This window comes from Gadus chalcogrammus, chromosome 1 (genome assembly GCF_026213295.1).
Source record: "Gadus chalcogrammus isolate NIFS_2021 chromosome 1, NIFS_Gcha_1.0, whole genome shotgun sequence".
In the NCBI taxonomy this organism is placed as follows: domain Eukaryota; kingdom Metazoa; phylum Chordata; class Actinopteri; order Gadiformes; family Gadidae; genus Gadus; species Gadus chalcogrammus.
In genome coordinates, this window is record NC_079412.1 from 25,508,604 (window position 1) to 25,535,350 (window position 26,747).

General features: G+C 48.5%; 1 protein-coding gene across 1 annotated transcript in view; it reads left to right on the top strand.

Annotated features, from left to right (window-relative positions):
* Positions 1–26,747, top strand: part of LOC130388811 (E3 ubiquitin-protein ligase UBR4-like) — a 56,434-nt gene that overhangs the window by 24,248 nt on the left and 5,439 nt on the right. The window contains 56 exon segments of the mRNA XM_056598356.1: positions 123–350; positions 589–746; positions 1,046–1,220; positions 1,828–2,029; positions 2,528–2,691; positions 3,154–3,370; positions 3,971–4,190; positions 5,316–5,379; positions 5,973–6,107; positions 6,562–6,733; positions 7,241–7,372; positions 7,472–7,593; positions 7,901–8,012; positions 8,146–8,276; positions 8,419–8,596; positions 8,942–9,046; positions 9,314–9,451; positions 9,795–9,963; positions 10,377–10,581; positions 11,032–11,145; positions 11,498–11,707; positions 12,111–12,260; positions 12,482–12,709; positions 13,027–13,105; positions 13,228–13,482; positions 13,859–14,027; positions 14,177–14,321; positions 14,534–14,619; positions 14,743–14,830; positions 14,938–15,131; positions 15,443–15,682; positions 15,814–15,952; positions 16,095–16,220; positions 16,311–16,439; positions 16,671–17,017; positions 17,447–17,537; positions 17,796–17,880; positions 18,164–18,291; positions 18,476–18,605; positions 18,898–19,055; positions 19,177–19,286; positions 19,503–19,644; positions 19,983–20,064; positions 20,230–20,403; positions 20,879–21,000; positions 21,406–21,603; positions 22,221–22,301; positions 22,489–22,576; positions 22,907–23,034; positions 23,308–23,415; positions 23,636–23,752; positions 24,199–24,389; positions 24,845–25,018; positions 25,487–25,586; positions 26,070–26,288; positions 26,550–26,663. Coding sequence (XP_056454331.1) covers positions 123–350; positions 589–746; positions 1,046–1,220; positions 1,828–2,029; positions 2,528–2,691; positions 3,154–3,370; positions 3,971–4,190; positions 5,316–5,379; positions 5,973–6,107; positions 6,562–6,733; positions 7,241–7,372; positions 7,472–7,593; positions 7,901–8,012; positions 8,146–8,276; positions 8,419–8,596; positions 8,942–9,046; positions 9,314–9,451; positions 9,795–9,963; positions 10,377–10,581; positions 11,032–11,145; positions 11,498–11,707; positions 12,111–12,260; positions 12,482–12,709; positions 13,027–13,105; positions 13,228–13,482; positions 13,859–14,027; positions 14,177–14,321; positions 14,534–14,619; positions 14,743–14,830; positions 14,938–15,131; positions 15,443–15,682; positions 15,814–15,952; positions 16,095–16,220; positions 16,311–16,439; positions 16,671–17,017; positions 17,447–17,537; positions 17,796–17,880; positions 18,164–18,291; positions 18,476–18,605; positions 18,898–19,055; positions 19,177–19,286; positions 19,503–19,644; positions 19,983–20,064; positions 20,230–20,403; positions 20,879–21,000; positions 21,406–21,603; positions 22,221–22,301; positions 22,489–22,576; positions 22,907–23,034; positions 23,308–23,415; positions 23,636–23,752; positions 24,199–24,389; positions 24,845–25,018; positions 25,487–25,586; positions 26,070–26,288; positions 26,550–26,663 — 8,466 coding nt within the window.

The window sequence follows — 26,747 nt, forward strand, 5'->3', positions numbered from 1 at the left end:
TCGATTTGGACAAAGGCCTTAATTAAAAAAATGTCAAAGCATGAACAATTTCTGCCGTCCTCCCATGTGAAATGTACAATGAATGTCGTTTTAACGGGTATTCCCGTCCCTCCCCTGTTCAGATCTACGACCTGTCGTCGGACGCCCTCAGTCCCATGTACTACTTCCTGCTGCCCAGCTCCAAGATCCGCGACGCCACCTTCCTCTTCAACGAGGAGGGCAAGAACATCATCGCCATCATGTCGTCGGCGGGCTACATGTACACCCAGGTGATGGAGGAGTCCAGCAGCGCCCAGCACGGCCCCTTCTACGTCACCAACGTTCTGGAGATCAGCCACGATGACCTCAAGGTACGCCACCGCCTCTGATGCCCCTTTATCCCCAACATGGAACAGTTGCCCTTCTGGTTCGCGCACCTCATTTTGAATAAACCAAAAAATAGCATAATGCCGTGCTCTACCAACTGAGCCCCATGGTTAAAATCTGGAGGATCGTTACCTTGTTCTAACCTGGTGTATGAGTTTTGAAACCCTGTGATTTCCCTAATAAACTGAATTTGTGCTTTGTTTTTGCTCGCTCCATCACCAGGACACCAACGGTCAGGTGGCGGGCGGCGGTGTGTCTGTGTACTACTCCCACGTGCTGCAGATGCTGTTCTTCAGCTACAGCCAGGGCAAGTCCTTCGCTGCCACCGTGAGCCGCAGCACCACGGAGGTCCAGAGGCTCTTCACCATCAACATCAAAGGGTAACCACCCGGCGACGGCTCTGGTTATATTAGTGAAATGTATACAGTGGATATATGTGTCTATGGAGGAACCCAGTAGTTAAAGTACTTTAATCCCTTTTTTAAATGTCGTCAATATTCAATCTGATATTTGTCTTTTATTTAGAAAATATATTTAATTAACGATCTGTAATCTTTTTACTTATAACTCGTTTTCGTATTTTAAAGTATTTAATCCTGATCCTCTTATTCCTTCTCAGTACATATATCTCCACAAGCACCATCACAATGCTCTCCTCTTGGTCTTCCTCCTCTTCCAGGTCCAACGGGGGGAGCAGCAAGGTGTCCCCAGCCCTGTGCCAGTGGTCCGAGGTGATGAACCACCCGGGGCTGGTGTGCTGCGTTCAGCAGACCACCGGGATCCCTCTGGTGATCATGGTGAAGCCGGACACCTTCCTCATCCAGGAGATCAAGACCCTGCCGGCCAAGGCCAAGGTGAGAGAGGGCCCGCCGCCCCCCCATGCACCACTTCTCACATTGTAACCGCATATGCTTTGAGCGTTCAGTTCTCAGAAAGTGCTTTGGATTAAAAATGTGTCCTTACCGTAATCCTGCCAATCCAACATCAAGGACCTCGTATAAAGACTTTCATCGGACAATCACATTAGTTGAGGTGTTGTATCACAAATAAAACTTGGATTAAAGCTCTTAAGTCAGAAGAGCTCAAATCTTGGTGAGCCGGATGTTTTCCTTTTTTTTCCTTTAATATATATTGGGACAAATCATTTTGCTGGAGGCTTGGATCTAAAAGCGTGTAATTGGCAAACAAAAAGTGTCCTGTCCGGACACAGACCTTCATAGAAGAATGGTGTCCGGAAATGTTTAAAAGTAAACACTGCATAGACAGGCCACCGTAGAATGAACTTTGTGAAGATCCCCTTATGAAAGCTTTACCAAATCACGCTAATGGCTTTCTCCACGGTAGAATAGCTCCACAACGAAACGAGGCGTACCTCCCCCCCCTTCCAGTTTGCTAACTAGCATCCCTCATAGAGCACCTGACCGAACACTCAACCACCACCTCCCCCCCCCCCACCCATAGATCCAGGACATGGTGGCCATCCGCCACACGGCCAGCAGCGAGCAGCAGCGCACAACCATGATCCTGTTGTGTGAGGACGGCAGCCTGCGCATCTACATGGCCAACGTGGACAACACCTCCTACTGGCTGCAGCCCTCCCTGCAGCCCAGCTGTGGCGTCAGCATCATGAAGCCTGTCCGCAAGCGCAAGGCCGCCGCCGCCAGTGAGTGGCTGGGGAACAAACAACGTGTATTATTAGTTTACAAAATGGTGTTGTACGCAAATGTCTCCAAAAAAAACCTCCTCGACAAAATAGCTGCTTATGATGGAAGTTGTGGAACATATGTTATAAAGTATAGAAATGGTTATGACAAGCATTCTGCATCATTATGTTTCAATGAATGAAGAGTCATCTCCTAATGTACACCCTGAGGCTTTAAACCTACTCTATAACCATAGGTAGGATCTATCAAAATCGTAGATTATCTCGTTGACTGCATGAAACGAATGTCCTAATGGATCAGCATCATCAGTCACAGTGAGCTCCTCTGAAACGATTCTCCCTGAGACTCACCTGTGTGTGTGTGTGTGTGTGTGTGTGTGTGTGTGTGTGTGTGTGTGTGTGTGTGTGTGTGTGTGTGTGTGTGTGTGTGTGTGTGTGTGTGTGTGTGTGTGTGTGTGTGTGTGTGTGTGTGTGTGTGTGTGTGTGTGTGTTCTCCAGCAACACGGACCTCCAGCCTGGTGACGTTCCCCGTGGACTTCTTTGAACACAACCAGCAGCTGACAGAGGTGGAGTTCGGAGGCAACGACCTGCTGCAGGTGTACAACGGACAGCAGATCAAACACCGACTCAACTCCACCGGGATGTACGTGGCCAACACCAAGGTACGGAGTCCATTAAGGATGGAGAATATAATAATAATCCTCAGCTTCCCCAGGAAGTCATTAGGATCATTTGGCCAAGTTTAACTCAGAAAAGGGATATGCTGGCCAAAATACAACTGCTTTTGTTGTATGGTTTATCCTTTATTATTAGACCAAGGGGAAAAATACAACCCATATTTTAACCTCCTCAGACTAGGATTCTCAGACTTGGCAATCTCTGTCTGAGATAGGTTTGTGATGAGTCTAGGAGACGTTTTCATCTCATTGACCGCTCCGAGAAAGGTTCTGATCGAAAATCAATGTTTATCAACCATTGATAGTAGGGCGTTGGTCGGTGCAGGGTCCAGAACCCGGGCTCCGGTTAATTGTATCACTTTCTTTGGACCCTTGTCCCTCAAGCCTTTACCTTACGTTGTCTGAATGACTGTGGCCTAACTGCTGCTCCTGTCCGTTCTCCCCCAGCCCGGAGGCTTCACAGTGGAGGCAGTGAACAACAACAGCTCCATGGTGATGACGGGCATGCGGGTGCAGCTGGGCAGCCAGGCCATCGAGCGCGCGCCCTCCTACCTGGAGATCTTCGGCCGCACCATGCAGGTCAACCTGACGCGAGCCCGCTGGTTCGATTTCCCCTTCACCCGGGAGGAGGCCCTGCAGGCCGACAAGAAGCTATGCATCTTCAGTAAGTGACGAAGGGTCTTCACCACACATTAATGGTTTGGCTGATTGGATACATGCTGATTTGGAAGAATATCATATTTAAAACTCTAACACTGATATTTACACTTTTCCCCACTATTAACAGAGCCTGAGGTGAATAATTCTTTTAGTATATACTACACGTGAACACTCCAAAAATGAAACAAGATAATACTTTTTGCCGGGATTGTTTTTATTAGCGTGACGAGACGGCCGTCACATGCGCTCAAACAATATCCAGAGTTTGAGATCTCAATCTTGGGATATTGCCCAATATCCCGAGAAAGCGAACCAATCAAATTGCGCCATCTAGGAGGTTCACGTTTAGCATATATGTACTAATGAATATTAGTACTCATTTCATGATGTCAATGTGATCATGAATTATATATTTGCACATCTTGCCAACCATTGTATCAATTTGACCATTATCTCAATATCACCCAGCAGAATCTAAATAGATGCTGACAATCTAGATTTTGAACTTGGATAAGGTGCTCCCAATATTCATTGTATGGTTTGGGTTTGTATCTGCTCTGGCTGCGAGCATCTGCTAAACATCTGATCGTCTTCTCCCTCCAAGTCGGAGCCTCGGTCGACCCCGCCGGCGTCACCATGCTGGACTCCATCAAGGTCTACGGCAAGACCAAGGAGCAGTTCGGCTGGCCGGAGGAGCCCCCGGAGGACTTCTCCTCCCCCGCCTCCGCCAACAACGTCTGCAGCCCCAACCTCAACCAGGGCAACGGGGCCTCGGACGGAGACGTGGTCACACCCACCGCCACCAGCGGCACCGTGCTGGAGAGGTACGGGCTCGCCTCTTTGTTGGGACGTGGTTAAAGCGGGTAACATGGGTGCCCACGGTTCTGTCTTGTGTATGCAGTCTGAGGGGAGCATTCTTCAAAATGTCAACCGATTTCTTCCTTGAACTGTGTCCTCCAAATCGGTTCTTCACCAAACTATTTCCTTGTGTGCGGTAATCAATGTTTGTATGTCAGAGGTTCCTTATATGCATCCTGTTTTTTAGTTTGATGCAGAGAAGGAGCGCTTTAGGGATGTCTGCATGCTAGACCTTATGTTAACCAATAATATGTCAACGAACAGCAGTCGTGAAGCACATCATTAGGAGACAGGCGATAAGGGAGTAGGTTGTTGTGTTGGTGTGGTAGTATTCCTGACTGGAGATCCTAGCTGGGGAGCTGAGCACTGGAGAAGCACAGCAAAGTCCACAAATAAGGGATCCACAAACGATGCACATTTGACGGGACGGCAACATTTACAAAATAAAAAAACCCTGTTAATTTTCACAAATTCACAAAGTAATATCAGCGGCGGTTGTTCCAGAGGCAGTCTAGGGGCTCAAAGGTTATATGATCGGTTACCAAATGTGTTCAGTGCATGGCTATCTCCGTGTCATCTACTCGCATGCCCTCTTCTCTTTCAGTTGACTCATTTACTTCCACTTGTCTTTCTGTGATCCTCACTGTTATTTTGTTTCCTTTTTTTCTTTTGCTCCCAAAAAAAACAATACAAACGCCCCCACAAAATAAAAAGTTGTGAAACTGAGTCCTTATCCACCTTGGACCGGTTAGTAAACCAGCCCTTTTCTCTGCTTGTTGTTTGGATAGCTTTGTGCATGTGTGCTGCACTTGTGTTGTGCGTGCGTGTGTGTTTGTGTGTGTTTACGTATATGCCTGCACCTTTTGAACATGCCATTTGTCATTTCCACACTTGAGCATAAGGCCATAAGATGGCATTAGATATTAATTTGTTTTGATTTTTGATTTTTGACTGTGCAACCATTCATCAAACTTGTACATGATTTTGATTGCGAAGGGTTTTGGTCAAACTTTTCAGTTCTTTCCTTCAACAAATGATTGGAGTCAATTTAGCGTCAGGTGCAGATGTGACTGGTTGTCTCCTCTGGCCAGGTTGGTGGTGAGCTCGCTGGAAGCCCTGGAGAGCTGCTTCGCTGTGGGCTCGTCCAATGAAAAGGTAAACCCTCGTCTCTGCCCTGAACAAAACCAACAGCACTCTTTTTCCTCCCACAATTTGGCAACCTAGCTTATAAAAAAAGTACTATTTAGCCACATAGCATAGTCTTTTATTTAAAACTACTTGCAGTGAATTCCAATTACAGGTCATTGAGGAGAAGGTTGGGGTGAGGCCCTACCTTTTACGCTTACTACACTACCGAACTACACCGTACTGTTGAGATGAACATCCGAATCACGACACTAGGGCTGTGCAGTTAATCTAATTTTGATCGTGATATCGATTAAAAAAAAAAAAAAAAAAAAAAAAAAAAAAAGATAGTTCAAGTATATTTTATTCATTAAATGTTTTATAGAAATTGCAGAAAAGTAAAAAATAAATAAAAATAATCGTTTGAATAATCGTGATTTCAATATTGATGAAAATAATCGTGATTAGGATTATTTTTTTCCATAATTGAGCATCCCTACACAACATCTATCCCTAGCAACCACACAATCCCCTCCTCAGGCAACCTGCCCTCTCTATAGCACAGTGGTCGTGCTTTAGTTCTGGTTGGTTTACAGTAGTGTGGTTGTGGTCCGTGTCTCCAGGAGAAGAACAAGGCAGCAGCGTTGGAGCTGGCCACCCTGCTGCTGTCCATGCCCACCCCCGCTGGCGTGCAGCAGCAGACCAAGGGGCTGCTGGCCAGCCTGCACACCAACCGCACCGCCTACCACAACCACAAGGTACCAGCACACACTCTCACTCGCCCTCTCTCAGTATGCCTGACATCCATGCACAGCAGCATTCGTCTTCTTCATTTTTTTCACTTGGGAAATTCAACTGTATTTTAGTTTTAAGGTGTTTTAAGTTGTTTTAAATACTTTGTAAGTCATTTCAAATCATAGGGAAGGCAATGGTAATGGCTCCAGTAAAAAGGAAACACATTGGTTGTGATAATCATCAAAAATGTAAACCGAGCATACAACTTCTATATATATATATATATGTATATCTATATCTATATCTATATATATCTATATATATCTATATCTCTATATATATATGAATAAATATAATTTATTAATTAGAATCTTGAGCAGTAGAAGAGATATATCTACATATTCTTTGACACATCTATCAAAGCATACGCTACGGCCATTAAGTAACACGCGCCTCTCCTCCTGCTCCCCCTCCCAGGACCAGTCGTTGCTAGGCAACGCTGTGCAGTGTCTGAACGGCTGCAGCCGCGAGGGCAGGGAGCTGGACCCGGATGTGTTCCAGAGGTTGGTGATCACGGCCCGCTCCATAGCCATCATGAGACCCAGCAACCTGGTCCACTTCACCGAGACCAAACCACTGCAGGAGGCCGGTAAGCAGGAGGACCACACACACACACACACACACACACACACACACACACACACACACACACACACACACACACACACACACACACACACACACACCACCATGTTGGATCTTAAAGGCCAGTGAACACAGAATCATGGTTAAAAGGGTTGGAAAAAATGTGTTTGTATGTCTTCTAGAATCTTGGACATAGCCTGTTCCTGACATATTAGCCTCAGTCTCATATTGTTCGAATTCAAGCTCAAACAGGGAGTTCACCGCCGCTTTGAAAGCCTACAAAAGGATTACCGTGATTGTTATTGGCTGTAACAGAGTTGTCATATGTTTTCTCTTGAATGTACTTTCTTTGATTTAATAGTGTGCATTTGGAGAAAAAGACATGGTTAGTTGAACTTAGCATGTTTCCAGTTTTTTGTTTTAGCAGGAACCTTCTTAAATGGACCAGTTATACACAATCGTCGTTGAGTTTCAATGGCTCATTGAAACACTTGAGTGTGTCTTGATTTAGATATGGCAGAAGATGCACAGAAGTTGATGGATGGAGAGAGTGATAACTTCATCATGCAACTGGTGAACAACTTCTGGAAACTCCACGCACTCAAACCCAAGAACGCCTTCCTGGCTCCCGCCTGCTTGCCCGGTAAAGTTTCATCCCATGCCCGCTCATTGTGATCCATGACATGAGGATGTTTGAGTTCATGGTTATTCATTCTGTCCCATCTCTCAATTGGTGTTTTAGGCCTGACTCACATTGAAGCCACAGTGAACGCCTTGGTGGACATCATCCATGGCTATTGCACATGTGAACTGGACTACATCAATGTGGCCTCCAAGATCTACATGCAGATGTTGCTGTGTCCGGTACGTGTCTTCTGATGTCATCATAAACAAGCTTGTTATAACTGGTGAAACTCAAGATTAGTCATTTTACAAATACCCAATTGGTTCTTAACTAATAACAATAATTTTTTTTATATACACAAAATAATCTTAAATAATGCTATGGATTAGTGAGTCTCACTAACCATGGTGTTTTTTTTAACTTCATGCTAGCAGGACACCTCTGGTAGTTTTAACTAACCCATGGTGTTTCCGTTCTTCATTGTTTGCAGGACACCTCTGTAAACTTTAACTAACCCAAGGTGTTTCCGTTCTTCATTGTTTGCAGGACACCTCTGTTAGCTTTGCGTGCAAGCAGGCGCTGGTTCGAGTCCTGCGCCCGAGGAACAAGCGTCGCCACGTGACCCTCCCCTCTCCTCCACGCTCCAACACGCCCATGGGTAGGTGTCTCACCACCAACGTTGACATACTTAACAGCACAGCCCACAGCAACACGTCTCCTCTTCAGTGATCGTTGTAGACGTGAGTGGCGTTCAACCATCATCGCGCTAATGCCTCTTATTCTCTTTCTAGGAGACAAAGACTACGACGATGACGACGATCCCGATGACAAGATCCAGTCGTCGGTTCTGACCGGAGGCAGCGAGGGCAGGAGAGAGAGCCAGGAGCAGAACGAGGTGGACCACGGAGACTTCGAGATGGTGGTGAGGATACAGAAGACCGTGATTCTAAAATAATATTAAGCATATTCATCACGATAGATTCCCCCTCCGTTAGCCCGCAGTTCTTCTTGGAAGCATTGGGAGAAACCTTCATGACTTCTTATATCTGTGCGCCCCCCTCTAGTCTGAGTCCATGGTGCTGGAGACGGCGGAGAACGTGAACAACGGGAACCCGTCCCCCCTGGAGGCTCTGCTGGCCGGCGCCGAGGGCTTCCCCCCCATGCTGGACATCCCCCCGGACGCAGACGACGAGACCATGGTGGAGCTGGCCATAGCCCTCAGCCTGCAGCAGGACCAGCAAGGTGTGCATGGTAAAATAGCCCAATTATTCATATTCATAACTGGCAGAATGAAATGCTTATGTGCTAATTACTCTAAAAATGCTACATTAAATGCTACATTAAAATAGTTTACATCCACAAAAATCGATAAGCAATATTTTTTTCTCCAGATTATTCGTTCTTGATGTAAAATAGGTTCTTTACCTGATGGGTGGATGGATGAATAGATGGGTAATTCATTCATCCTTCGGGGTAATTAAGGCGTTGAATTAGGTACATATCTTGTGCGAAACGTGTTGGGTCTGTAGCTTAGGGTGAACCGTGTGAAGTCAGAGCTCCAACCGCCTCCTCGTGTGTTGTATCCAGGGAGCAGCAGCAGTGCCCTGGGCCTCCAGAGTCTGGGTCTCTCCGGCCAGGCCCCCAGCTCCTCATCACTGGATGCAGGCACCCTGTCAGACACCACCGCCTCAGGTGAGAACCAGCACCTCCACCCTGGAAACACCCCCCCCCCTCTCCATAGGTGACCTTTAATCAGAGGTCTTATGAGAATTATAATACTGCCCGAGATTCTGATCCTATGAAGTAAACCAATAATAAAGGTCCTCTCTAGCTTGTGGTTCTGTCTAACCACACTGGTAGAGGATTCCCACCGGGGCTACCCCAGGAACAGGGTGGGGAGGGTAGCTGGGTGTACCTGCTCCTTACAGCCAATGCTAACCCTAACCCAATGCCTTTCAGCCCCGGCCTCGGACGACGAGGGCAGCACGGCCGCCACGGACGGCTCCACGCTGCGGACCTCCCCTGCTGAGCACGGGGGCAGCGTGGGCTCGGAGAGCGGAGGGTCTGCCGTCGACTCGGTAGCTGGAGAGCACAGTGGTGAGGGCCCGCTTGGGAAGGGGTACCAGTACAATGCACCTCGAGGGAGAAGGAGAGGAGGACACGTCGGTGATCCCCAGAGGGAAAGGCAGATGTTGTAGTTGCAAAAGTGCAAAGTGCGGTTGCAACATAGCAATAAGGTGCACCTATCATCATGATCTGAAATGTCTCAATATGTGCTTGATTAAAACAACAATGGAGGAAAACTAACATTATTCCTGTATGGCATTCATCACGTTTCTTAATATTGCTTCTGAAACGCATAATTTTGGCAAGCTTAAGTTTCTTAGTAGAGAACTAATTCTAATGGAAGTGTGTGTGAATACGTGTGTGCGTTCTCCAGTGTCCGGCCGCAGCAGTGCGTACGGCGACCCCACCGTGGAGGGCCACCCCGCGGGGCCCGGCAGCGTGAGCTCCAGCACGGGGGCCATCAGCACCACGGCCGCCCAGCAGGAGGGAGACGGCTCCGAGGGGGAGGTGGAGAACGAGGGGGACGTCACCACCAGCAACAGGTCCGACTCCCCAAACCACGCTGAAGAACTGCTCCCCTGACCACTTGGTCACCCCCATAACATGCTGAAGAAGTACTTTATTATGCCTTAAGATAATAATAATTATAATAATCAAACACTAGCTTGTAGCTTTTTACCACTCTGTCCAGTTGTTTTGTATTGATTGTATATTAGGATTGTTCACAGCAAAATACTTTTGGATAAAGTGTACAAATGTAGGCCTCAGTTTGTTGTAGCCTCATTTTAAAATAGATGACATTAAGTCAAATGACATTAAGTCAAATGACATTAGGTCAATAAGTTTGTTGACAACCCCTAAAGGAAAGGGAACAAAAAGCCCCTAGTCCCAGTAGAAAGCAGAAGCGGTTCCAGTGGATTCCCCCTGGCTAACACGTGGTCTGGTCCCCCAGCAGGCTGCACATGGTCCGCCTGATGCTGCTGGAGCGTCTGCTGCAGCACCTGCCCCAGCTGCACAACGTGGGCGGGGTGCGCGCCATCCCCTACATGCAGGTCATCCTCATGCTGACCTCCGACCTGGACGGAGAGGACGACAAGGACAAGGGGGCTCTGGACGATCTGCTGGCCCTGCTCATCGCCGAGCTCGGCATGCACAAAAAGGTGAGCGGCCGGTGACGTCGTGGTGATCCAGGCTTCGCTGTCATATACTGTGATATACTTTAAACCTTGGCCCTTTTTGTCTGAAGAGAAAATTATATTCAGAGTATTCTACTTTGGCAACCTAGATTAGATTCAAGATTCAAGATTCAAAGTATTTATTTGTCCCATACACATACAGGATGTGCAGTGAAATGTATGTGACTGTATTTCTGTGCTTAAAATACAATAGAATAAAATAGAATAAAGTACAACATATATTAAGAGAAATATATACACACAGGACGTCTAAGATACATTTCCTTAGACGTCTTCGATTGTGATGAACTACTCATCAGGCTAGGTCGATATATTGCGTTCAATATTCTTCTTTTAGCGACTATAATCAAACCATACTTCCTTCTGTTGAGACGCAGTGAGATTCAAACATGTTTCTCTTTGCTCTGATCCCAGGACGTGTCCAAGAAGAACGAGCGCAGCGCCATCAACGAGGTCCACCTGGTCATCATGAGGCTCCTCAGTGTGTTCATGTCTCGCACCAAGTCTGGCTCCAAGGCCTCCTCTGAGGTGAGTCCCCCCTCCGTCCTGCACCTCTCCACAACCTCCCTCGGTTCCTACTGGGGCCAGAGGAATGAGCTGCTGGGTCAAGATGGGGACAAAAGTTGATGAGGAATGCATGTGTACTAGTTAGTCCAGTAGACGATGTAATGCACTGAGTTGAATGGTTGATGCAGTAGGAGTATTTGCTTGTACAGTTTCAGATTTCATAGCTAAAACAAAAAAATAACATTTAAACTGTTCTATGCAACACATTAATCAATTCCATGTGTCCAAGTAAATTTGTTCCCGTCACTTGGAGTCCCAATGGAGGTTTAGTTTATTAGACGATAACTCAACCCCGTCTCTCCTCCTATCCCAGTCGTCGTCTCTGATCTCCAACGCCACGGCCACGGCCCTGCTCAGCCTGGGCTCCATCGACTACTGCCTCCACGTGCTCAAGTCCCTGCTGGAGTTCTGGAAGAGCCAGCAGGGCGAGGAGGAGCCTGTGGCCGCCAGCCAGCTCCTGAGACCCCACACGGCCACCTCGCCCCCTGACATGAGCCCCTTCTTCCTGCGACAATACGTCAAGGTAGACATCCCGGGGCGATCCTCAAAGCTTCTCCCATCATCTGCTGCCGTGTTCACATTAGGTTACGTTGTTGTTGAAACCTGCAGCGTCTCTATCTTCAAATATATTAAGCTAGATATATTTACTATATTGTAACTTTAAAATTTGTGACCATTTCATTTAATTCCAATTAAATTGATTATTGCCCTTAATTCTATCCTGTTGTCCCCTTGTTAATTTTGCCCTGCCTTAAGGTGCTTTAAGTATTTTTTTTATCATGAATGTCAAAGCACTTTGTAATCTAAAGGGACGCTGTTGAAGGTCATGCTCTTAACCCCTGATGCTGGACGGCACTGGGGCTTCACAAGAGTTACAATGGGGTTGTTTGTTGTAGTTTAAACTGTGTGTGTGTTTCCTTCCCCAGGGCCACGCGGCTGATGTGTTTGAGGCGTACTCTCAGCTCCTGACGGAGATGGTGCTCCGGCTGCCCTACCAGATCAAGAAGATCGCCGACACCAACCCCCGCATCCCGGCCCCGGTCTTCGACCACTCCTGGTTCTACTTCCTGTCTGAGGTAGATGTTATGGTCTGCCAGACTTTAACCTGATCAACTTATTCAAGCACATTTGCAGAAACGTCCATTCCTGCCACAGTTGGGAAGATTTATGACGGGAGCAAATATCAGTCACTGATTCGATCATTGGCTGTAAATGCTGTTTGAATGTTTAATGTTTTAATGCTGTTAACAAATACTCCCCTTGACCCTGCTCCTCCCATCCCCTCTCCTCCCCCCAGTACCTGATGATCCAGCAGACTCCCTTCGTGCGGAGGCAGGTGCGCAAGCTGCTGCTCTTCATCTGCGGCTCCAAGGAGAAGTACCGCCAGCTGCGGGACCTGCACACGCTGGACTCCCACGTGCGCGCCATCAAGAAGCTCCTGGAGGAGCAGGGCATCTACCTGCGGGCCGGCGTGCTCACAGCCACCTCGGGCTCTGCCCTGCAGTACGACACGCTCATCAGCCTGGTGAGTGTGGACCTGTCCTGTCCGTGGGTCTGTCTGTGTCCCTCTCTTGTCCGTCTCATTCTCCCTCTGTCTGTATCTGTCTCCCTCTCTCTGTCCCTGCCCGTCTATCTCTTTGTCCCTCACTGAAAACTGTCCGTCTTGTCTGTGTGTTAACTTGAGCATGCTAGAGTGTTTGAGTTTAGCTATGCTATGTTGACAGACCTCCTATTCAATTCTATGGGGAGATTTTGATGAGGGAAAATTGACTGGGATTGAAGTGTGTTGCATTTCTTGTGTGATTTGTGTTGAGCCCGGTCGTCTTTCCATCCCCTGTGTAGATGGAGCACCTCAAGGCCTGCGCCGAGATCGCCACTCAAAGGACCATCAACTGGCAGAAGTTCTGCATGAAGGATGACTGTAAGTGAACCATTAGTACTTGACTTGTTAACAGAAACCCAGTAAAGAGTTGGAACCTATCCTTTTGTCTTTCACGCCTCCATTTTAACGCCTCCATTCTAACGCCTCCTCTTCCTGCCCAGCCGTGCTGTACTTCCTGCTGCAGGTCAGCTTCCTGGTGGACGAGGGCGTGTCTCCGGTGCTCCTGCAGCTGCTATCCTGCGCGCTGTGTGGCAGCAAGGTGCTCGCCACCTCTTCCTCCTCCTCCTCTTCCTCCTCAGGGGGAGGAGGAGGAGGGTCAGGGGGAGGTGGGGGGCCACCCGGAGGCTCCCAGCCCTCCCAGACCAAGTCCTCCAGCAAGAAGAGCAAGAAGGAGGACAAGGAGAAGGACAAGGACGGTGAGGAAGAGCCCCCACCTCCTCATTGGCAGGAGCGTCGTTGCCCAGAGTGTTTGTCTCCCGGCCGTAAAGGCTCTGGGTTCGATTACCTGGGCTTCCTAGAACTCTTGACTGCTCCACAATGACGTGCATTTATTTGAATGTTGCTGTGGATAAAGATTTGCTAAATGGAGCAAAGAGCCAAATTAAATCAACAAATTGGTGAGATTAGGGTCAAACCATTCACAGAATAAAAGATTTGATTTGATTTCTGAAACATCCATCTGCTCTCTGTGAGGCCGACTCTCATTTTAATATGAACAATCTTGAAGCATTGAGCAAGCGTCTGCATGCCCTCCGTCTAATGAACGGTGTCTGCGGGGGGATCTGTCTACAGGTGAAGGGGTGGGCAGCCAGGAGGACCAGCTGTGCATGGCTCTGGTCAGCCAGCTCAACAAATTCGCCGACAAGGAGACCCTGATCCAGTTCCTACGCTGCTTCCTGCTGGAGTCCAACTCCTCGGCTGTGCGCTGGCAGGCCCACTGTCTGGCCCTGCACATCTACAGGTACTGTTATACGTATCTAGATGTACTGTTACACACACTGTCTGGCCCTACACATCTACCAAGAATAACACGACATAACACTCGCTCGCTCGCTCTGACGTATAGACGTCAATGGTACTTTCCTGACAATCCCTGCGGTCTCTGGACAGGAACTCCAGTAAGTCTCAGCAGGAGCTGCTGCTGGAGCTGACCTGGGCCATCTGGCCAGAGCTCCCCGCCTACGGCCGCAAAGCCGCCCAGTTTGTGGACCTGCTGGGATACTTCTCCCTCAAGACGCCTCAGACCGAGAAGAAGGTCTGTTGGACAGTTTGCCTTTCGTCATAACTGTTTTTAGTTTAATGTATCCATCAGTCAAGCAGAGTATAGTCAAAATACATCTATTGAGAAATGTTGACCAGAATATAAAAGTCAAAGTATTCTGTGCATAGCAAGCGAAATTGCCACCAGTACAATATTTATCTTATGTTTGCATTTCATAAATTGTGTTTTTTTTTTCGTCCCTCAAGCTTAAGGAATATTCCCAGAAAGCTGTGGAGATCCTGAGGACACAGAACCACATACTGACCAACCACCCCAACTCCAACATCTACAAGTGAGCATTCACCCTTCCATTTAACCTCCATTAACCAGAATGACTAAAATGACCCAGTCTTCTACTCACACTTTGACCCTCGGAAAGACCATCAAATAAATCACCAACATCCTTCTTTTCCAGCACTCTGTCTGGGTTGGTGGAGTTTGACGGGTTCTTCCTGGAGAGTGACCCCTGCCTGGTCTGCAACAACCCAGAAGTCCCCCTCTCTGTGAGTCCCCTTCTGACATGAGTCCGTTAATACGCAGCTCAACATTTTGTTTTGTCAATTGTTGTGCTGTGGTTTTTATTCGAATCCTCCTTTCGGTTCGTCCACAGAACATCAAGCTGTCCTCGATCAAAGTGGACACGCGCTACACCACCACCCAGCAGGTGGTGAAGTTGATCGGCAGCCACACCATCAGCAAGGTGACAGTGAAGATAGGGGACCTGAAGCGCACCAAGATGGTCCGCACCATCAACCTCTACTACAACAACAGGACGGTGCAGGCCATCGTGGAGCTCAAGAACAAGTGAGTCGTCTGTGGCTAGTCGCTCCCGCTCTGTACCGCTGTTTAAGATCAGGTATCTTGTTGGTTTGAAGCTATGCCGTCATTTTCCATGACGCTAAACCGTGTTTTTCCCATTAACTTAAAATCAGTATTCACAGCAGCAACTCATCCTTGCTTTGAGCGGAGTGAAAAGACGTGCACTGAAGAGATTATTAACAAGCCCACTCCCTCTCTCCCCCTCTGCCTCTCTCCCCTCTGCCTCTCTCCCCCTCTCCCCACTCCCCTCTCCCTTCTCTCCCTCTCTCCCCTCTCCCCTCTCTCCCTCTCCCCAGGCCGGCCCGCTGGCACAAGGCCAAGAAGGTGCAGCTGACCCCGGGCCAGACGGAGGTGAAGATCGACCTGCCGCTGCCCATCGTGGCGTCCAACCTGATGATCGAGTTCTCGGACTTCTACGAGAACTACCAGGCGTCCACGGAGACGCTGCAGTGCCCCCGCTGCAGCGCCTCCGTGCCGGCCAACCCGGGCGTGTGTGGGAACTGCGGGGAGAACGTGTACCAGTGCCACAAGTGCAGGTGAGCCCCCGACCTTCTTCTGGCCAACTGGAGACTAGCGGCCGAACTGTGGGACAGAAAATAAGATATAATTTACATTTTTTCATTTGGAGCTAGTTTAACTTAAACCACCTCGTCGTCCATTGCCTCAGGTCCATCAATTACGACGAGAAGGACCCCTTCCTGTGCAACGCCTGTGGTTTCTGCAAATATGCCCGCTTTGACTTCATGCTGTACGCCAAACCCTGCTGCGCTGTGGATCCCATCGAGAACGAGGAGGACAGGAAGAAGGTAAGGCGCACCTCTTGGGAAAAAATACAGATCATTTGAAACCTCCCGCAGGCTACAACCCAACCCAGAGACCCATTACTGTGTCGTCTTCCTAGTATGTGTAGAAGTGACCTTAAACGGTCCTGGATGCGTTTCTCTGCAGGCTGTGACCAACATCAACACTCTGCTGGATAAGGCCGACCGGGTGTATCACCAGCTGATGGGCCACCGGCCCCAGCTGGAGAGCCTTCTGTCCAAGGTCAACGAGGCCGCACCAGAAAAACCTCAGGTGAGTCACTCAGAATGCCGGTACCTCACTACAGAATCTGTCTCTCTGTCTCCCTCCTGTTCCTAACACCTTCCCCTGCTCCTCCACCAGGACGACTCTGGAGCCGGGGGGGGACTGGGAGCCACGTCGGCCAACGTCAACCGCTACATCCAGCAGCTGGCCCAGGAGTACAGCGGAGACTGCAAGACCTCCTTCGACGAGCTCTCCAAGATCATACAGGTAGGAACGCCTCCCCACGCCCGTTGTCATTTCCAGTGTAGTCTGCTGCGCACGATAGACGTAAGGACCCAATCGAAACCCTTCTTAGATTGTTACCATCCAATTTACACTGCTACATTTTGACCCAACCTGTACTTAAAGAGATTGAAGAGAATGTCACTCATCTGCAGACGGTCCATGAAAACCCCCTGAACCCGGTTCTTCTCCTCCCCCCTGTGTGTGTGTGAGTAGAAGGTCCTGGCGTCCCGTAAGGAGCTCCTGGAGTACGACCTCCAGCAGCGCGAGGCGGCCACCAAGTCGTCCCGCAGCGGCGGCAGCCAGCCCACCTTCACCGCCAGCCAGTACCGCGCCCTCTCCGTGCTGGGCTGCGGCCACACCTCCTCCAACAAGTGCTACGGCTGCGCTTCGGCCGTCACAGGCCACTGCATCACGCTGCTGCGCGCCCTCGCCACCAACCCCGCCCTGCGGCAGATCCTGGTCCTCCAGGGGCTAATCCGGGAGCTGTTTGAGTACAACCTGCGGCGGGGCACGGCCTCCATGCGGGAGGAGGTGCGGCAGCTGGTCTGCCTCCTCACCAGGTGAGTCCTCGCCCTTGTGGGTCTGCTCGGGAGGACAGCCGCGTGGGGGGGTTGTTAACGGAGTATCAACGTAGTGCAGTTGGTTTGTAAACGGCTGTGGAGGGAATGAGTGACTTCAGCAATCCAAAGACGTACAAAGACACAGGAAGTCAGTCACTAGGTGTAGTGGTTTGGTGTGTATGACTCCTAGCCGGAAAGGTTCTGGTTTTGATCCACCACGGATCTACATGGAGGCATCCTTGAGCAAGAGGCCCCTACCTTGAGCTTAACTGTGAACTAAATGACCACACACCATGTATCCGCATTCATTCCCACTTTGGATATACACTTAATACCGTGTGATAGTCACTATTTCCAACGCCTAGCTCCATGCATGTGCTGGTTTCCTCAGGCATAACGTTAAGACTTTGTTTGCTCCTCTTCTTCCAGGGATCACCCAGAAGCCACTCAGCAGATGAATGACCTCATCATCGCCAAAGTGTCTTCTGCCCTGAAAGGACACTGGGCAAATCCAGATCTGGTACGATGTTAACCATCCCTACTCAACTGAACCCCTGAAGTCTCATACACACTGTCTCTTTCTAGTATCCTACATGATAAGAATTCATATCCATATCGGAAACGCAGTCGTCACTTGAGAATACCTTTAAGCAAATTGAATGGCTGCAGTGAAAACGCTGCACATTACAGAGTTAAGGTGGTCTTTAAAGCAAATGAAGTTAGGTAGCCAGTGTCTTTGTGTGTGTGTCTGATGCTTCTGGTTTCCCTCACCTTGCAGGTCAGTAATCTGCAGTATGAGATGCTGCTGCTGACGGACTCCATCTCTAAAGAGGGCGGCTGCTGGGAGCTCAGGCTGCGTTGTGGTACGTTGTTCATATGGATTTACCTTTCATTTCACCAGGTATTTACTTTTTTTTTTACTTTTTTGTTGAACTGCTTTTGGACTTCAGTAGGCATGATTGTTTCTTCAGAAGCAATGTTTTGCATCTGGAAGGCAAATGTTGTCTCAAACGTACAACAAAAGGCATATGTTAATGATTTGAATGCTGTGCCTAATGGATGTAAAGCCAGCTTTCCCTCCTTTGGCATGACTAAGTGACACCAGACACATCCTACTAACTGATGTTCCCATCTCTCCCCATCCAGCCCTCAGTCTGTTCCTCATGTCTGTGAACATCAAGACGCCCGTGGTGGTGGAGAACATCACCCTGATGTGTCTCAGGATCCTGCAGAAGCTCATCAAGCCCCCTGCTCCCACCAGCAAGAAGAACAAGGTAAACGCCTCGCAGCCATTGGTCCTGGAGCGTCACATGATCTGCTTGAATAGAACTAGACGGAATGTTTATTTATTCAGTATCTTCGAAAGGCTCCAATTTAAATGCCCTTTTAGGTTTGTTCTAAAATATATAATGAACTATTTTCCAATCGATATATTTCATTTTGTGTGTGTGTGAATAGGATGCTGCCGTGGAGTCTCTGACCACAGTGAAGCCCTACAGCAATGAGATCCACGCCCAGGCCCAGCTCTGGCTCAAGAAGGACCCCAAAGCGTCCTACGAAGCCTGGAAGAAGTGCCTCCCAGCTCGTTGTAAGTGGGGACCAAAAAGGACCACTGAAATGCAATGGATTTAACCACTAGTGTTTCAGACGATTTGGTCCATTTGGGCGTGTTTCTCAGAGATGCCAGTAGACAGTTCCGCTAGACATCCCTGAGCAACAACAATCAGCTTTAAGCCCACAACCTTTTGGCTTGGACTTTCCTGCCCCCTTTTAAAGAATCGTATTCAACGGCCTTTCCAACCAATACCTGTCAGCACTTCTAATAAAATGTCTCGTCGATTAGGGTAATGTATTTACAAGTGGTTGTTCTCCATCTGCAGGCCAGGAGGCGGTGTCCAAACCCCAGAGCAAGGTGGAGCTGCGGAGGCAGTACCTCCTGGAGAAGTACGTGTGGAAGTGGAAGCAGTTCATGAGGGCCCGGACCGAGGGCCTGTTCCCCCGCCTGCTCAAACTCAGCCACAACAACTGGCTGCGGCAGGTAACAGCCGCTCACTACGCTCCCCCCAACGCCTTCTCCCTCAGTCAGATATACAAAGGGGAGACGTGTATTGTTTGTTTTCCAGCATCCCATGATATAGTTGCTGGTTCTTTTGTTGTAGGTGCTCTTCACGCCTGCCACCCAAGCAGCGAGACAGGCCGCATGTACCATCGTGGAGGCCCTCACTACCATACCCAGCCGCAAGCAGCAAGTCCTGGACCTGCTCACCAGGTAGGAGCCCGCGAACCAGGGTTCATCATACAATCTGGCTCCATGGTGCCGGGTGGAGGACACTGAACGGATGAATAAGGATGTGGAAACCTTTAATTTCTTGGTTCAATCTTTATGCTCAAATGACTCTTGTTGTGCTGAGGTTATTCCGCGAGCGATGCTTGTCCGCCGTGTGCACTCTACTGTACTGACTGTTTGTGTGTGTGTTTGTGTCAGCTACCTGGATGAGCTGAGTGTGGCAGGGGAGTGTGCGGTGGAGTACCTGGGTCTGTACCAGAAGCTCATCAAGCCAGCCCACTGGAAGGTGTACCTTGCTGCCCGTGGGGTCCTGCCCTACATCGGCAACCTCATCACCAAGGTGACTGGATGACCAGATGCTCCATGAATTAATATATATATACACTGTAAATGCCTATTGGTGAATGTTTTTAATCCTAGTATTTTGCCATGGTCCCGACCTTCGAAAATGTGCTTATAGGAATACCCTTGTACCACTGCGATTCAATGATGACGATTTAACTCATGAATGCACTATTGAGCAATCCACAGGGCATTGCTTCGTCTTTAATATACATTCTCTTTAAACGCCAGCAAACGGCTCATTTAAATGCCTCTATGTGCTCCAAAGTGGCGGAGTACCAAGTGTTTCAGAAGCAGTTATTCATGAGCAGTATCTCTGTATGTATCGCTGTGTAGGAGATCGCCAACCTGCTGTCTCTGGAAGAAGCTACGCTGAGCACTGACCTCCAGCAAGGCTACGCCCTCAAGAGTTTGACAGGTAGGTTTTTCATCTGATCTCATTTGCTTCCACTAAGACAACGTTCACGCTTTGGGCATTTGCATCCGAAGCACAGAATCCTGATACTCGCACTTGAGATTAAAGAGGCTTATGATACCCTATCGAATTCACACCTTTTGACACCATGTGAATGGGTTCCCCCAGGTCTGCTGTCGTCGTTTGTGGAGGTGGATTCCATCAAGCGGCACTTCAAGAGCCGGCTGGTGGGCACGGTGCTCAACGGCTACCTGTGCCTGAGGAAGCTGGTCGTCCAGCGCACCAAGCTCATCGACGAGACCCAGGACATGCTGCTGGAGATGCTGGAGGACATGACCACAGGTGGGTGGCTGCGTGGTTGGGACGGTGGTTCATGGAAGTGTTGATTTCCAACCCTCCCTGGTAGGAGGGATTCCTTTCCCCAGTTCCTTGTCAGGGTTTTTTTCCCTGGGATTTGGGGAGTTCTTCCCTCTCCTTTAGAGAGCTTGGAGTTAGGGGGCTGCTCCGATGTGGGCCTGTGCAGCCCTTACAGGATGTTAGGCTGTATTTGAGCCGATGTTTCTGTCCACTTCTTAATGCACAAATTACATTTTAAGACTAGGAAAATGAATGTAATATTAACTCCCAAACAATTACCATTCTACTTTAAATTAATTGCAATATAGTTTCAGTCCTAGTTATTCTGACCTTGACCTCTGAACCCTAAACGGTACTAAGGGTTAAATATAAATTCCCTGCCGACGGCATTCATCAGAGAACACTCGTGAAGGCCCCTGGTTTGGGACCAAATTACTTATTTACACGCGTGTGTCTACAGGAACGGAGTCTGAGACCAAGGCCTTCATGGCGGTGTGCATCGAGACCGCCAAGCGCTACGACCTGGACGACTACCGGACACCCGTGTTCATCTTTGAGCGGCTGTGCAGCATCATCTACCCTGTGAGTTTCCCCCCCCCGTTCAGGCTCCACTCATCGCCTCACAGAGCCGTTCATCTGACCTAATGATCGAGGCCAAACACGGCTCACTGCAGCGCGGGCGTTAATTAATGTAACCTACTTTTGCATTGCGTGATGCAGATTGCATTGAAATACTAATTGACAGTATTTGCTAAGCAGGACACATTGAAAAAGGCGTCCTTAAGCGAGATGGATAACCCCAACCAGCTTCTTATTGATATTTGACTATCGCAGGTCATTTGGATAAAGGGTCTCTAAAATATCACTAGTACAGTAGCATTCCTAGACGTGGTCTCAGCGACCTCTATAATAGCCGTCTGCTGCTATATGAAAGAGGTCACAGGTCACCCCCTCACCCTTGTCTCCCCCCTCTTCCCCCTCCTCCAGGAGGAGAACGAGGTGACGGAGTTCTTCGTGACCCTGGAGAAGGACCCCCAGCAGGAGGACTTCTTGCAGGGCCGCATGCCAGGGAACCCGTACAGCAGCAACGAGCCGGGCATCAGGCCCCTGATGAGGGACATCAAGAACAAGATCTGCCAGGACTGTGACCTGGTGGCCCTGCTGGAGGACGACAGTGGCATGGAGGTGAGCACTCCACCACACCCCTAGCCTGCAGTCACATGACCGGGCCCTAGCCAGCAGACACATGACCGGGCCCTAGCCAGCAGACACATGACCGGGCCCTAGCCAGCAGACACATGACCGGGCCATAACCAGCAGTCACGTGACCGGACCATTACCCTGTAGTCACATGACTGGACCATTACCCTGCAGTCACATGACCAGGCCATAACCAGCAGTCACGTGACCGGACCATTACCCTGCAGTCAGATGACTGGACCATTACCCTGGAGTCACATGACTGGACCATTACCCTGCAGTCGCATGACTGGACCATTACCCTGCAGTCACTTGACCGGACCATTACCCTGCATTCACATGACTGGACCATTACCCTGCAGTCACATGACTGGACCATTACCCTGCAGTCACATGACTGGACCATTACCCTGCAGTCACGTGACCGGACCATTGTATACATACATAGACTAGTATACACTGGTATACAATGTTTAAAGAACGTGGTAGCTGTCAGACCTCTTCCACAGTTTCAATCCCAAAGCACTATAGCAGCATTTAAGAATATTAAAGATATACATTCATAGACTTATAAGAACTTAAAATGTGACTTTCCCCCATAGCTTTTGGTGAACAACAAAATCATCAGCTTGGACCTGTCTGTCGCTGAGGTCTACAAGAAGGTGTGGTGCCCCACCAATGAGGTGAGTCCCATTATGACCATACGGGTCTGGGTTAATTAACCATCTGCCAACAGTATTCATACCCTCTGTTTCAGTGAAGCCAGGAGAGTCGGTTACGATGGTTTGACTGTTTGGTTCTACCGTACCTTCAGATTAAAGCAGTGTAATTATTAATGTCTGGGTTAACAGGCTTGTTTTTTGTTGCCAGGGTGAACCAATGAGAATCATCTACCGCATGAGAGGCCTTCTGGGTGACGCTACCGAGGAGTTCATTGAGTCGCTGGACTCGACCACAGGTAACCTATAGATCATTTACATTAATGGACTCGACCACAGGTAACCCCATACATCATTTACATTAATGGACTTGACCACAGGTAACCTATAGATCATTTACATTAATGGACTCGACCACAGGTAACCCTATACATCATTTACATTAATGGACTCGACCACAGGTAACCCTATACATCAATTACATTAATGGACTTGACCACAGGTAACCCTATGCATCATGACTACTTCATACATTTTCATGACTACTCTGTGTTGTGAAAGAGGTTCAACATGATGGTAATGCAGGAAAAAAAACTGAATTAAATGCTGAATTTGTTTGCGTATCGTAGACGAAGAGGAGGATGACGAGGAGGTGTACAAGATGGCGGGTGTGATGGCCCAGTGTCGGGGGCTGGAGTGTATGCTGAACCGCCTGTCGGGAATCAAAGACTTCAAACAAGGGAGGCACCTTCTCACCGTAAGTCAGGACGCACACATGTAAAACTCTATAAACCCTAAATGGATCAGTGACTGAATTATTATGAATGACTGTGGATCTTTATTGCACATCAATAAAGCTAATATTCAGGACGAAATCAAATAAAATCACCTGCTTAAGGAATAATATTTCCATTAGTAGCTACTAGCTCTGCAGTAGTACAAACCTGCCACGTTCATTTGACTACTAGTCATATTCCCTGACCCAGAATGTAAATAAATCCGTAATGTGTTTGTATATGCGTTAACCCAGGTGCTGCTGAAGCTGTTCAGCTACTGTGTGAAGGTAAAGGTGAACCGACAGCAGCTGGTCAGACCAGAGATGAACACACTCAACGTCATGCTGGGAACGCTCAACCTGGTGAGAACAGAGGCGTCTTAATCACAAACTATCTGCTGATGTTGTTCTATATCATTCAATACAAGTCTGATAATTCATGCAGACATTAGTCATAATAATGACAGTTAAGTTTTCTAATAAAGCCCTATCTTATAATTGATGGCCGTGAATCCTAAAACGGCAGTGGCGTTTACTGCTCTCAGGCCCCTGATCCCCAGACTGCTTGTGTCCCCTCCTCCAGGCCCTGGTAGCGGAGCAGGAGAGCAAGGACAGCGGCGGGGCGTCCATAGCGGAGCAGGTCCTGAGCATCATGGAGATCATCCTGGATGAAGCCAACGCTGAGATCTCAGAGGACAAGGTGAGACCTCTCGAGACTAGGGTTGAGGGCCAGGCAGTACACACACACACACACACACACCCTGGTTGAGATTGCTGGCTTTCACGAAATTAGGTTGGGGTCAACTGTCCTGAAATGGCAGTTGGGGAATGTCATCTGCACTTTGTTTTCGCTTGAATGCGATGGATCTCCTTCATAAGCCTCTTCCATTAGAAACATTTATTTTTTTCTGGTATCTAGTAGTAATCTTCGGTCATTAAGGATTGTTATAATTATTTTACTATATATCCCCAGTGAGCCATCAACAGTCTTGCTAATTCATCCAACAGGGCTCATCCACCAGGATTGCTCAAATAACACAATTTACTAATCCAAGAGATGAAAGCGCTACGTGGTTCTAATGGTGATGAATAAACAAACCAAGCTAGTGCCGCTGAGTCCCAATCGTCTCCCCCCCCCCCTCCCAGAGTAACCTGCTGCTGACGGGCGATAAGGACCAGCTGGTGATGCTGCTGGACCAGATCAACACTCCCTTTGTGCGCTCCAACCCCAGCGTCCTGCAGGGCCTGCTGCGCATCATCCCCTACCTGTCCTTCGGCGAGCTGGAGAAGATGAGAATCCTGGTGGAGCGATTCAAGCCCTGCTGCAGCTTCGACAAGTAATAACACTGATAATAATACATTTTATTTAGTGATTTTAGTACTTTCACAACTCGCACGGTCGCCTTACAGTTTAGCCAAGCAAATATAATTTAGAAACAGGCAAATAGTTAAAAAAACGCATTTAAAAAAAATAAAATATATCTAAACAATGCAACTTATTCATTAAATTGGCTGGTGGGTGGAGTTAAGTGTGTTAAGCCAGAGTTTTGAAGGAGGTTTTAAAGGTTTCAAGAGACTCTATAGTACGAATGGCGAGTAAAGCCCATTGAGCCACCTTGGAGTCACACAGCGTTTGACATGAACTCCTTTATTTATCTCGTCGTCGCTTCCTCCCAATCCATGTATTTGAAGTCCCTCTGGTAGGTGGTGTTGCGTGATTGCCTCTAATGCGTCGTGGTTTACACTGAGTTGTGTGGAAGCAGCACTCACCCGCATGTCTCTCTCCCTCCAGGTACGATGAGGAGCACAGTGCGGACGACAAGGTCTTCCTCGACTGCTTCTGCAAGATCGCCGCGGGAATCAAGAACAACAGCAACGGCCATCAGCTGAAGGACCTAATTCTCCAGAAGGGGATCAGCCAAAGTGCCCTGGACTACATGAAGAAACACATCCCTAATGCCAAAAAGTACGTCCAGCTCTGTGGCAGCTTTCTGGTTCTTGGTTTGAACGCAAACGGATTGTTGCTTAATGTTTCCTCACTGCCTCGCTCTGCATTCGATATTTTTGGGGCGCGTATTTGGGGGATACGTCTACAGTTGCTTGTTCTTGATTGGTCCAATAGAGTCGATGCACGGCCTGCACCAATCACCACTTTTCCATTCTATTTGTATGTCCTAATGATTTATCCATAACCTAATACTGCGTCAACCTAATTTACTCCATTGACGGATTATGATCTATTCAATTTTTCAACACAATGCCATATTTTTACCTTTTTTTTGGTAGAGATAATATTATTTCATGAATGAATCTTATTCATTCAGAATATTTGTGATCCTGTTACTGGACTGTGTGGCCAATATAGGTCATAATTTCTGTACGTTCACCTATTTTCTGGTTCCCTCACCGCTGTGTCTGTGTCTTTATCATCCAGTCTGGACGCTGACGTGTGGAAGAAGTTCCTCTCCAGACCAGCACTGCCTTTCATCTTGAGACTCCTCCGAGGGCTCGCTACCCAGCACCCCCCCACCCAGGTACATAGCACCCACTAAGACAGCCCCACCCAGGTAGATAGCACCCACTAAGATAGCCCCACCCAGGTAGATAGCACCCACTAAGACAACCCCACCCAGGTACATAGCTCCCACTAAGACAACCCCACCCAGGGAGATACAAACCCACCCCAAATAAAAAGGTTTTGAAATGTAGAGTTTGTATCACAATTTTTATTTGGTAAAGGAAACAATAAATAAATGATTGATTGAAAACTTTATTGAACAAAAGTTTTCAAAAACAACACAATAAAGCCCAAAGGCTTGTTTCTATCGTGGTCCTTAAGGTGGAAGGGGAGAAACTACACATGGACATTAAGCATTGAGGACAAAGGGATGCATGAATTAAGACCATATTGAATAAAGCATTATAAATGAAGAGCTCATGTTCGTATGTTACTCTATGGCTCTATGGCGGTAAACACTCTGTAAACCCTCTCCCACGCTCTGGTCTCCCCCCTCCAGGCACTGATCGGTACGGACTCCATCACCAACCTCCACAAGCTGGAGCAGGTGTCGAGTGACGAGGGCATCGGCACGCTGGCAGAGAACCTGCTGGAGGCGCTGCGCGAGCACGCCAACGTCAACCTGAAGATCGACGCCGCCCGCCGAGAGACCCGCGCCGAGAAGAAACGCATGGCCATGGCCATGAGGCAGAAGGCCCTGGGCACGCTGGGCATGACCGTACGTAGCCCTCCCCTAGACACAGCCGGGGCTCGTTCTGGCTGGTTGGTGCCGGCTGGTTCTGGCTGGCTGGTGCTGGCGGGCTGGTTCTGGCTGGCTGGCTGCTAGCACTATCTAACTTTTGTTCAGAGAGCTGCTTTACAGATAAACCTTAATTTAATGAAATAATATCACGGTTATTATTGTTCCGTCTGCATTCATGGAGGATGATGTTGTTGTTGTTGTGCGCAGCCGTCTCCATAGCGATGTGTTGTGTTTCAGACCAACGAGAAGGGTCAGGTGGTGACCAAGACTCCCCTGCTGAAGCAGATGGAGGAGCTGATCGAGGAGCCAGGGCTGACCTGCTGCATCTGTAGAGAGGGCTATAAGTTCCAGGTACACACACACCTCTGAACAGGTTTATAGGTGGATGTGTTGCTTTAACATCCCTTACGTCCTTCCTTCTGCCCCGTCGTTTGT